This window comes from Chenopodium quinoa, unplaced genomic scaffold, assembly GCF_001683475.1.
Source record: "Chenopodium quinoa cultivar QQ74 unplaced genomic scaffold, ASM168347v1, whole genome shotgun sequence".
NCBI classification, from domain to species: domain Eukaryota; kingdom Viridiplantae; phylum Streptophyta; class Magnoliopsida; order Caryophyllales; family Amaranthaceae; genus Chenopodium; species Chenopodium quinoa.
The window spans coordinates 4,587,541-4,600,230 of record NW_018745454.1 but is presented as its reverse complement, the minus strand read 5'-3'; the positions used below and the strand labels follow the sequence as shown (position 1 = coordinate 4,600,230).

General features: G+C 34.3%; 1 protein-coding gene across 1 annotated transcript; it reads right to left on the bottom strand.

Annotated features, from left to right (window-relative positions):
- Nucleotides 1–4,993: 4,993 nt before the first annotated feature.
- On the bottom strand, nucleotides 4,994–10,628 carry LOC110714642 (CBL-interacting serine/threonine-protein kinase 9-like). The gene is made up of 14 exons (XM_021893194.1): nucleotides 10,198–10,628; nucleotides 9,470–9,532; nucleotides 8,505–8,576; nucleotides 8,246–8,353; nucleotides 8,013–8,093; nucleotides 7,826–7,879; nucleotides 7,617–7,742; nucleotides 7,445–7,534; nucleotides 7,234–7,356; nucleotides 6,594–6,701; nucleotides 5,931–6,047; nucleotides 5,766–5,822; nucleotides 5,555–5,629; nucleotides 4,994–5,442 (listed from the first exon to the last, which is right to left on the bottom strand). Exons 1-14 carry the CDS (start codon nucleotides 10,372–10,374, stop codon nucleotides 5,365–5,367), a joined length of 1,329 nt encoding a protein of 442 aa, XP_021748886.1. The 5' UTR covers nucleotides 10,375–10,628; the 3' UTR covers nucleotides 4,994–5,364.
- Nucleotides 10,629–12,690: the final 2,062 nt, after the last annotated feature.

The window sequence follows — 12,690 nt, the reverse complement described above, 5'->3', positions numbered from 1 at the left end:
TTCTAATTATTTTCTATTTTACTATAATTTGTCATGGTATCAAGCGCAGGTTGATTTTTTTTAATTTTTTTTAGCCATGGCCGGTGATGATCAAACACCATCGGAGCATGAAATTTCAAGCTATTTATTTACACCTTCGTACCCCCTTTGCCACAATGGAGTCCACGCTGCCAGGGGGGGGTGCTGCGCCTACATGGCAGTCCACGCAGCCCCTAACCAATCCCAATAATGAGCATACTTCAAATCTGCAGTTAAATTTCACCACTGACCACTCGAAGGTGCTTTTGGGTTTTGTGGGTAATGACAAATTTGATAATTCTTGTTGGATTATTGATACCGGAGCAACTCATCATGTTACCGGTAATAGTTCATGGTTATTTGACACACACATCATCGAATGTCCGGTTGGCTTACCGAATGGTGACCGTGTATTTGCTACCTTGGAGGGTTCCGTTTGCTTGTCCGATAAAATCACAATCACCGGGGTTCTTTTTGTGCCTCATCTTCATTGCAATTTAATCTCTGTCACTCAACTTAGTGATCAATTAAATGTTGTTGTCCAATTTAATTCATATATGTGTGCTATACAGGACCGACTGAAACAGCTGATTGGAACGGGGCTTCGGCGAGACGGTAATTTGTCACATTTGCATGCATTTGTTGCATAAAATGAATGGAAATTGAGTAACTCACCAAAAGCTAAGTTTGGCTATAAATGAGTTATAATTAGGTCAAAAATATATATCAAATAAATCCAGTAGTTTATTGGTGTGTATGAAATTATTGTCATCTCACAAATTAAATACGAGTCCTCTTATTCGAGCCACCCAAATGATGCGAAAGCTACCATGCATGCACATTGCGCGTATTTATAACATACTATTACACGTTTAGACCCCGCACCATTTATGTAAACACTTTAACCAGCTTTTAATTACTTTGTACGAGAAGTATATAAGCTAAGGTATTTTGCTTGGTGGTTTATTAAAAATATAAAGTTAGTTTTATAAATGTAAAAATACAGTAGTAGTTGATTACATTCACAGCATATCACTTAAAAGTCCATACGCATCTAAGGAAATAAATTGGAGGGTCTCCTAATGTCCTTTTTTTCCTTACCTTAAAAAAAAAGAAAAAACCAAGGAAATAAATTCTTTTATTATCCAACATGTACCAAAATATATATTTATTTCATAAACCGTAAAATTGTACCAATATGAATTGAAGGATAAATTATTGTTCAACAACAGAGCCAGGGTATCATCATTAATCGATTGAATCTAAGTCTCTGAGACCATTTAATTTACTGACCAAATCCAAATTAGGATTGGTACACTTCTTAGTCACAATTTTTGCAAAATGTATATGTAGGGTTAGGCTCAAAAAGAAGCAAACTTATTAAATTGGTTTATAGCTCTACTACCTTCTTTATCTAGGGGTTATAGTTAATAACTAGTTTTTTGGCCCGGGCGTTGCCCCGGGTCATTGTATGCATATAAAAATACTATATTAAAAAGGAATAATTAGAAAAAATAATCCAAACTTTCATTTATTCTGGAATAATCCGAACTTTGGGGGGTCTTCTTTTTCTTCAATCCCAAATACCGGTTACCGGTTGAATGGGTTATTTATTTATTTATTTTATTAAAGTGACACGTGTCACGAATCAATTGGCTAAAAAAAATTTAAAAACAAATTAAGAACAAAACCCACCAGCCAAAGCCCAACCACCTAGCCAATCCGGCAACCGCCCATGCCAGCCACCTACATACATTGGTGGTTTTATAAAAACAATATCGACCATTTGTTAATTATTAATTAATATGAAGTAACTAAATATTATATCGTATCATTAAAATTCCTTCTAGTAACAAATTTCTTTAGTTAAAAAAAAACCTTTATTTAAATTTGGGTTACACATTTTAATACTTAAATATAAGTGTATAACTTATACTAAAGGTTGAGTAATGGAAAAAAATGAAATTAATTTTATAATTATATTGTTGTCAAAATATACACATATAAGTTGGCTATTAAAATTTTTGTATTTATAAACGTGAATAACTCTTTTTAATACAACTTTATTATCATAAAATTTGTTGTTGGAGTAATGGTTAGAGTTTAACTTTAATGAAGACAAGGTCATGGGTTCAAATATTATTGCTCACAAATTATTAATTTTTGTGTGGAAACATTGATGATTGGTAATAGTATGTGACATGGCAACACGTGGCAAGATTACAATGCTTGCCTTTGAGTTTTAATATATATATTGATTGATTAGTTTATGATCTGAAAGCATCGGAGGAAACACAAGTATGCAACGATATACAAGGATAAATTAAAATCGCAAAGCAACATCATAACAATCTAATATGCAACATGTTTAGGGTAATTTTACCCCGCCACGTGGTCTAATCAGAGGACGACACGTGTCAGCCTCAGGATGGCCAAAGAGAACCAATCTCTGCTTGACACGTGTCACTCCAGAAAATAAAGGAAAAAAGGGCGGCCTTCAGGCCCAAATCCCGAGAAAGCCGCAAAGCGGCGCAGCCCACCACTGATTAGGGTACAGTGACCTAATTAGGGGCTCAAATCCCAAAAACCCTATAAATAGGGAGATGACCCTCTTTTTGGGGGGACGTTTTGATCATTTATTACACATTTACTCTTTGATAAAGACATCCTGATTTTGGAATCCGAGCAGATCTCTACCTAAATTTCCGCACCTTTTTCTCCCTTCAAGTTTCTAACTTGTGCGTCGGAGGCGGAGCACCACCCATCTGGTGTCTCCGTTTGTTTTGCTGGTACAGCTCACCCCGGACCAGTCTTAGTGTTGTAACTCTCCCGAGGGACAAAAACACCCAAAACACAACATATATTTTGCAAAAATGGATCTACTCGGTTATTAGGAATGTTCTTACGTACTCATATAGTCATATATACTCCGTATATGTATAAATCATGCTTCTTCACTTGTTAATATATTTATAAATCATAACGATATACGGAGTCATTAATATAAATACAAGTATACATGGGAAAGATAAAAATTCTTCAATGATCCTGACTCGTTAAGCGCAGGAAACGCTACAACTTGATGGTACTAAAGAAAAAAGCCAGACTACTTTTGATATTCTGAAAACTCCACATTAAAATATCACTTTCTAATTAAGAAGTACGTACTTGTATTGTATAAATAATAAATCTATCTATTTCTATATTTGATAAGTGGTGCAAATATGCTTCTTTCTAAACTGCCTGCAGAAGACAACTCAACTAAAAAAATTGAAGTATGGAATCCTCAACTACCAAACCATTTACCAGAGTCATTCAATTTTAAGCCTTTAAGACTACTATTACACATACACCCAATGGACCATAGAGCGCAAAGCAAGATCTAAAAGATCAAAATTGTCATTCACCAATTCAATTCGATCTACACGTAGTATTATTAATTCAATTTTAGAAAGTATTACTCAACTACACGTAGTGCTATCAATTCAATTTTAGAATGATACTATTACTCAAGATATGATATCAAATCTCGTCTATTTCAACGGTACCCTTTGAGAACCCTTTTGAAAACATGCATTCAATAGAGTCATAGTGTACATCAAATCCTTAGCTTAGCACCCTTCTGAGCCAACAATCACATGATTGTAATGAAATTGTGGGAAATTTCTGTAAGTCTGTCCAATGACAATGATGAATATTGAATATCATCACATTTGAGAACTCTTACCTTGTATAAACTGAAGCTAGGGTAAATAACAATTTAATCTTCAATGCAAAATTAAATTCCACGTGGATGAATAAAGAGTTTTCTTAAATTATAGTGAGTAATGACTGAAAACAAATAATCAGCTAACAAGAAACTGATCCAATTAATTATGGATTCAAGCATTCAACCAACTTGAACCACTATAATTTGATGGTACAAAAAATAAAAATCTTTTGTTAACATCAAATAACAAGCTAATTCAATCAATTCTTAACACAGACACTTAACCAAATCTCGAGGTCAGCTTCATTCGCCCCTTGCAAGATAATGGGCTGTGGTCCTTTTTTGTGTTTAAAGTTTAAACTATGACTTTGCCCGTCCTATTCTATTTAATTTTTTTTTTTTTTTTTTTTTTTTTGGGAAATCCTAGTCTATTCAATTCATGCTTATCTAATTTTAGGCTTATAAATAAATAGACTGATTATATATCGGACTATTGCAATATCAATTTTTTATTTTATTTTTTGGCTGATGAGGACGAAATCAAGGCCAAAGAAGAAACAAGGCTAAAACAAAATTACAAATAAATTAAGGAGAAGTGAAACGAGACATTGTTATGCACCTATACCTACCCTGTCATATCCTCTTCTAAAATACTACGGAGTACTAAGAGCTAAAGGTATGTATTCCATGGTCTAACTTTTATGTGTTAGAGCCACTTCAAGGTTGGCTTAGCCAATCAGCTGCAAAATTTCCCTCCATATTGATCATAGAACGACATTACAATAATTGATCAATTGCAGAAACTCGCCAGTCACCAGCCTAAGTCAACTTAGATTAGTTGTAACCTATTGTTTCTAGAGTATCTTATTGTTAATAGTCTGTTGAGTCTTAGTCTATCATTAGCTTAGTCAGTGTGTGTCATCTAGCTTATTAATAAGAAGTATCTTTTTTTTTTTTTTTTTTTTTGAATAGCTAATAAGAAGTATCTTATACTGACAAAGTGTGCTTAAAAGCATGAACACATGCTAGATTATCAAGTTGGATCAATAATCTGCTTATCGCATTTCTCTAGCTAGTTCAATCTCACAAATAAGAGCCATATTTTCTGCCCAAAATAATTGCAGGACTTACAATTTGCGGAAAAAGCCGAGACCATAGTTTCTAAATCCTTAATTTCACATTATTTGCATGTTTATAAAACTGTTTCAACATTATTCATCACCTGAGATAATTGTTTTTCTGGGGGTTGGGGGAAACTGATAATAATTCTTGAAGCAGTTAATTTGATTAGAATGGGATCTTGGCGATATTTGATCAATTCCAAAAGTTTTAAAAGAAGTTTAAGCCTCCAAGACAAAGTTTGGTCGCCATACAAACAACTTCATCATTCATAGTTCAAATGAGATAACAATTTCATAGATTGGTGCACCACATCGCACCCCTGGTTCAGTGGGGGGATGGTTAACCACCACATGACAATTGCCATACACTAGCGTCTAACATTTACAGCAACTCCATTTTTTGCATGGATGGCCCCATCTTCCCCCAGCCCCTTCCCTTGAATTAAAGGGATATATTGACACATTTCCGGAAAAAAATAAATTAATGGCCGGGGGTTGGAGGATCAAGGGTCGATTTCATAACTTTGAATCTTCATCATTTGAATCACTTTTCCAAACGACGTCTTTCAGTCCTGATGAGAAATTCTTGAAGAACTGTCATGGAACAACAACAAATGTACATAGTGTTAGTTCTATGTAAACTACCTCAGGCTAAAAATATTATCAGAACTAATAAACACTGAAGTTTAAAAAGAAAGCTGCTTACCTTGTGAAATTCCAAAGTATCACCTCCAGTTTTACGCAACTCTACTACATGAAAAGAAGGCGCTACTTCAAACACCTGGGGTCAAGGAGAATGTAACGTATTAAAGATTGTCCCCAATCGAAGTTGTATTGATCTTCACAACTAATGATACATAGAGTTGTATACAACAAGCAATATACATATATATATTAGATCAGATAAGAGAGGATACCTCTGTAGCCACAGAAAGGCGTCCCTTTCTTCCACTTGCATGACCTTGCAGCTTCATCTAGAAAGGATAAGAAAGAAGAAAACATATAAATCATGATTAACACAGGTATTGAGGCCAAGCATGCTACATCGAATAGAAAACTGATGAAGACAGAACGATAGTCACCTTATAATTTTGCTTACGAACATTGAAGTCTAAAGACTTTGCAGCTTCCTCAATCTTAGACACAATCTCATTTGCAGGGCACTGGGAAGTAAACCTTGTTTCTCGCTTTACAGTACCCTGTAAGGTAAATTTGAATAACAAAGAAGTTAAGCACGAACTTGGTAAAATATATACAATTAAAGGAACAGCAAATATCAATTATGAAATAACTACTTCGGTTATCAAAGGTTAATAAAAAAAATTAGCATCCTGAAAGAGATAATGGTGAGACCAATTATAGAAAAGCTTGTCAAACCAGCCACAGGCCTATCATCCCAAATTCCCAATGGCACTAACAACACAAAGCACGGTGGGTGAAGTCAGATGTATATATAGAGCTTTGAACATAAAAGTGCAATGAACCACTTGTAGGCTAATAGCAATTGCTCTAAAATTGCAAAGAGTGATTCTGTCTGTCAGATTCTTGATTTAAAAGGCGAGCTTAATAGCCTACTACTACATACAAAGCTGCGCAACAAATATTTATAAATTGATGAACAATAATTTAGTCCCTTGTATCCACTACTCTTATGACATCCAAATTCCCACATCTACCAATATTACAGCTTACTTCAGAGTTGGTTATGAAGATAAAACTCTGCAAGATTAGTAAGAGAAACATACGGGTTCCCTATTGAAGAGACTCTCAAGACTGAAACCTTGTGACCCAGAAATAAGCTCAAAAGCATTCATTGATACAGGCTTCTCCCGTCTCTCTGTTACAAGATTTTCCTGCAATGAAAATAATACAAATGAGAAACCTATTTAAAATAATACTGTCAAAAAGAATGTCACCATACCATAATAAGCTGATTTTATTTCTCCTAATTGTCTTAAAACGTTAGGGTAAAATTAATTATAAGTTTCAAGCTACCAAAATTGACACAAGCTAATTAACAAAAAGAATGTTCACATTTATTGGACTGAATAACATGACTCAAGGAATGTTTGATTAGTTTGAGGTGGTTTACTCATTTTCACAAAACGCCATATATTTTTGAATGAGAAGATACAACTTGCTAGCTCACAAGGTTAACAAAAAGAATGAGAAGATACAAGCTGATTAACAAAAAGAATGTTCACATAGTAACCCTTTTTAAACCACTAGCTAGCTCACAAGGTTACAGGTTGGAAACAAATCTATTCTATATCGCCATACTATGATGAGAAAAATAGCCTCTGTGATCACTATGGAAAAGAAAAGGAGTTTAGCTCTCGTAATCAGACCAGAATCCAAATCTAATATTACAAACATAATGCTCACCTCTGAGTCGTCAAAAGCAGCATCTACATCATCAAGATTCACATCACTTTCCTCAGCAAAACTCGGTGGATGGTAATCCTTTTTAAACCATTCATCTTGCAAAATTTCTGAGATTGTAATTCTCTGCAGATAGATAACATTCTCATTAAAGAGCGCCAACTTTGACCAAGTGTGAGTAGATGCACAAGAGTTTTCAATGATGGGATCTTACAGTCAGAGGATTAGGATCAAGAATACGTTTGATAAACTTCCTAGCACCAGAAGAAAACCATGAAGGAGTAACAAAGGAACCATTTTGGATCTGCAGTAGAAAAACAACTCCTGTCAATGATTTTTGTTAATAAGTAGTGCATCAGACGGTAAAAAATATCCTCAACGCTCACTTTTTTGTATAAATTCATGAGGTTTGGGTCATCAAAGGGCAAGTACCCTGCCATAAGGACAAAGAGAATGATCCCACAAGACCATATATCAGCTGCTGTACCGTCATAGCCTTTATCAGTGAGCACCTGATTGGAAATGCAGGAAATTAGAACATATGTAAATTTAACAATAATGGTAGATATAATACTGAGACTCTGCGAGTAAATACCTCAGGAGCAACATAATTAGGAGTTCCACAGGCAGTGTGAAGTAGACCATCTTCCTGCAAAATTCCCAAATACTATGTTTAAAAGTACTTTCAAAAGACAAGGAAAAATTCAGTTCAGCAATCAGCACTTAGGTATTCAACTGATAAACATAGCTCTTTATAAACACGAAAAACCAAGTATTCTTACCCTCACTTGCTGTGAAAATGCACTTAATCCAAAATCGGCAACTTTTAGAACACCATAGGAATCCAAAAGCAGATTCTCCGGCTGCAAATTAAATTATGTGTTAGATAGGGAGAAGAAGTAACCAATACAGAAGGACAAGTAGGCATGTTATTACTAGACTGCATGCAGATGGAATTTTCTCTCAAAGAAGGAAAGGAAAAACTATAATCAAAGAAAAAGAGGAGAAGAAAAACCTTTAAATCCCTGTGGTATACACCTCTGCTGTGGCAGTAATCCACGGCGTTGATTAGCTGCTGAAAGTACATCCTGGCTTTGTCTTCCTTAAGTCTGCCTTGTTTAGCCTGTACAAGAGTGAGCTCAGATAAGATTCCTTCTAAAACAGAACAATAGTACATGGCATGATTTCATTCATACAGACATTTGTGTGCAAGAGAAATGCATTAATATAACCCATTCCGTACTAGGGAAGAAATTTTCATTAAAATTACTCACAATTAAGTCAAAGAGCTCGCCTCCATCAACTAGTTCAAGAACAATATAGATCTTTGTTTTGCTTCCCATTACCTGTTCAGACAGACGCGATTAATCACATTCAGATTTCAGACACATGTTATCATTAGAAGTAAATACAACACGTTGGATTGCATCCTAAACTACGATGGAAAGAAATCAAGGAAGCAGCGAGGCAATATAACCCAGTACATTGCAGATTAAACTTCATTAAGACTCAACCAAGAGAATGTCACACAGATCGCTTTTTAAACATTAATGATGCAATACTTATTTGAACCTACTTCACCCTTTTAGTACTGCAGCCATAAAATTAAGCACGACTGCAGGCTGCGATTACAGATACACAAACATATGCACTTATCTAAGCAAAGAGAGTCCCATTTGACATCTAATTGAAATTACATACAGTAGGCAGGCCGAGAAAGATCAACTTTTTTTTTCCACAATCCTGACCATTTGAGACCAGTAAAGGAGTTAATATTGGACCGAATTTCACCTTTAGACTACCTAATCAACATTGTGCACCACATTTACCTCCGGCCCTTAGGCACTGTCTCATCCTAATTGAATACGAATATGCATGCCTTTACCAATGTTATTCAAAGTTTATCAAGCAAAGGTCTCTTTTATGTCAAAGACTCAAAGCTCTAAACTAAACCTCAGTTACATACTTGTAAATCATTCAACTTATGTTCGGCTTTGAAATGTAAATTCCAATCCTTGTCTTAATTTATCTAAACTTATTACAAGTAGATTAAGTTCGGAGAAGATCAATGCAGGACCTTTCCGTCTAATAAGTACATATAAGTTCATGAAAATTTTCCATGTCCTAGTTAAACAAAAGACCAATGTAACACGTCTTGATGAAGTTCACGTAAAAATTGTAACTTTTACGGATTACTCTATAATTTAAAGCATTGAAGAATAAACAAGAAGATTAGTACCTCATAAAGTTTAACCACATTAGGATGCTTAATCACCTTCATTGTCGAAATCTCCCTCTTTATCTGGTATAATTAAATAATATACATTAAACAAAAAAATTAATTATTGAAAATCATTTGTACGATAAAAAATAAGCTCTATTATGACTACGGAATAACGTTAATAGAATATGCTTCAATTATTCTCATAACAATAACAATGAAAGTGAGAGTATAAGAAATCAATGATTCATACAAAAAATAAATATATGTACGGTCCGTATTGAAAGTCAAAAATCAAATCAAAATAAACATCATAAACCAAAATAAAAATTATAAAGTGAGGATCTTTCGAGAATTACAGAGCATAAAATAATCTTCCATTCAAATTTTGGATGTCATCATACCAGAATTAAAAAGTCTAATCATCCAAGATAATTTTTTTTTTTAAAAAAAAATCGTTCCCAGAATTAAATTATTTTTTAAAAAATTAAAAGCAACCTCGTACGATATTGATGTATACTGATATTATACTGTATTGTTTATTCATGTAGATCAACCAACTCCAAATAAAAAAAATCAAAATTACAAATTAAAAAAGGTTGTTTATAAAGTTGGTTAAAAAAAATGTCAAATTTCAATAATCACAAATATTTTTTTAATAAATAATCGTAATCAACATCATCAAATAATAATTCAATTGTTAATCAAAATTAAATCATAATTCAATTGAGAAGAAAAATTAAAACCTGTTCAACCATCTTGTGTTGGAGGAGATGTTCACGACTGAGAACTTTAACAGCGACAAAATCCGAAGTTTCAACATTTTTAGCTAATTTCACCTTGGCAAAGTTTCCCTCACCAAGCGTTTTTCCCAATTCGTATTTACCGACTCGAGTTCGAGTTGCCGGAGTTCTCCTGTTCATTCTCCGCCGATGATATTTTTTTTTTAATTTTTATTATTATTAATATTTTTTTTTTTCAAATACAACAGATACATAAGTAGTTGTATTGTTTGTGTTTTGTAACTCCACAAAAATAAATATGAAAGAAATCAATGAGATATAAGAAATAAATAAATGAATTGATTTGGTTTGGTTTTTTACAAGAGGGGTATGTGTATATCAGGTATGGGTTTTGTCTGGGGAAAAAATGGGGGGAAAATGAATGAAATAAAAGAAGGAAATTAAGTTGATAAGGGTGAAATAATAATTGAGAGAGGCCACAAAAATACTCGCACTGTACACGGTGTTGACGTGGCATGTGGGACCCAGGTTCATAAGTGAGTATGTTCCAAAAGTGGGGTCTTTTGGATTTTCAATCAAGTATTACCAAGATGGTCCTTACTCTCATTTTTCTTAAGACAATCATCAATTTTGTGTTTGTTGACGACATCCACGTTTAAATTTGTCACATGATGTATCATTATCATCTGGTTCAATTTATCTATGATGATTTGAGGCTTCGTCTAATTAGGGGTGTGCATAATCGGGTTTATGATGAAATTTAATTATGAGATTTGTTGGAGTAATGAAACTTGATTGTACCTGTGTACGTTTTTAAATGTATTTATTATGCATTAAATATAAAGGTGTTATTGTAACCATAGAACATGCAAGTTAAAGATATGTTTAATGTACAATATAGGCTATATAGCATTAACTTGTATTGTACCATTGTACGTAAATGTCTGTAATTTGTTAATTCAGTTAAATGTCTGTAATTTGTTAATTCAGTTATATTACTCGGTACTTTGTTGTAATTGCAATAATCTGTATAATATGTTACTCGGAGTAAAAAGTATTTAAATCCTCTAAACCAAATGTATCAGTATAATATGAAGGAGAAAAATCCACAATTTTATTTATTTATTTTCAATAGAAAAATATCCACCTAATTCAACTTAATCATATCCGTCCTCCCATTTAAAATTAGCTTATCATGTCGAATTTTGAGTTTTAAAGTTTGTTACCAAGTAAGCATTCCATTATCCTTCTTTTGTAGGTGCTAAATTTTTAGTCCATTAATTAGTCTTTTTTTTGCTGGTAATGTTCCATTACCTTATTATAATGTTATTAAATCTCTTTCCATTTTCGTTGTTATTTGGAGCTGAGATAGAAGATCCGTTTCATACTTTCATATTATGTGTAACAAAGGCATTGACATAAACTTCTAGGTAAAATTTGTTTATGAATGTTAAATTGAGAGAGAGTGATATAAATGTATGTGGTGAAGAATAAGATAAAGAGAAATGACTTTAAAAGGAAATAAAACATTTGTTATACCACTTATATAACGTGTAACATTCATTCTTAATAAATGTTGCACAAAATGTGAAGCAGATGTACTCCCTCCATTCCAGAATAATTAAGATGTTAGACTTTAGTTTTTTTCTAATATAATAAAATATATTTTTTTGGGTCCAATTTATCTAATTGGGCCTAATCATGTATTTGGGTCTAATTATCTTATTGGGCCTGGTCATTAAATGACTTCATATTCCAAGGTCAAGGCCCGAGCCTCCAATCAAGCCAAATCAACCAAGAGTCCTTTGGTCCGAATTGCCATGGTCAGCCCATGACTATTTAAAGGCCCAATTACTCTCCTCTCATCATGTGCAAAGGTATAAAAGCCTTCAATTCATTCATTCATATACAACAAAGCCTCTAATCTCTTGCATAGCTTTTTCTCTCTAAACACTGTTTGACTTCGGCATCGGAGGGGTCTTCCTCGGATCCACCCCCGAGGCCAGTTTACGTGTTTTAGTTGTGCAGGAAACCTTCGGCCCATCATCAACTGGACCGGACCAGTTTTCAGCCATTTCAGCGGGCCTTCGGCAAGGCCCCATTGTTTTCATCCGAAACAATTTGGCGCCGTCTGTGGGGAAGACTTTCAAAAATCTTTAAGCCAAATCTTTAATCAAAATCATCTTGCAATCATCTTAGTAGCAATGGCTAAGAACCGCAAGAGCAAAAGCCTCCGTCAAGGAACAGGCAAAAAGCCTAAAACTCCTACGCCATCACCCTCACCGGACCGGAACTCTCCCAAGGGTGCCAGTTCGGGGGGAGGATCATATAGGGAGGATTCCCTTTCTCCCGTAATTCACAACTCTCATCATAGGCCGAGTCCCTCTCGGTCTAGCAGAGGTCAGTCCGATCATAGGACTCATTCAGTGCCCCAAAGCCAACCATCGACCATCCGCTCTCATTCCCACACTCAGCCGAGGACCCCTTTGACGGGGC

What these genes read in the sequence shown, in the direction of transcription:
- LOC110714642 (XM_021893194.1), bottom strand. Translation starts at nt 10,374, where the DNA reads ATGAACAGGAGAACTCCGGCAACTCGAACTCGAGTCGGTAAATACGAA. An exon ending in GCGAGCTCTTTGACTTAATT is followed by an intron (nt 8,354 to 8,504) that starts GTGAGTAATTTT and finishes ACTCTTGTACAG; the next exon opens with GCTAAACAAGGCAGACTTAA. An exon ending in CTGCTTTTGACGACTCAGAG is followed by an intron (nt 6,702 to 7,233) that starts GTGAGCATTATG and finishes TTTTCATTGCAG; the next exon opens with GAAAATCTTGTAACAGAGAG.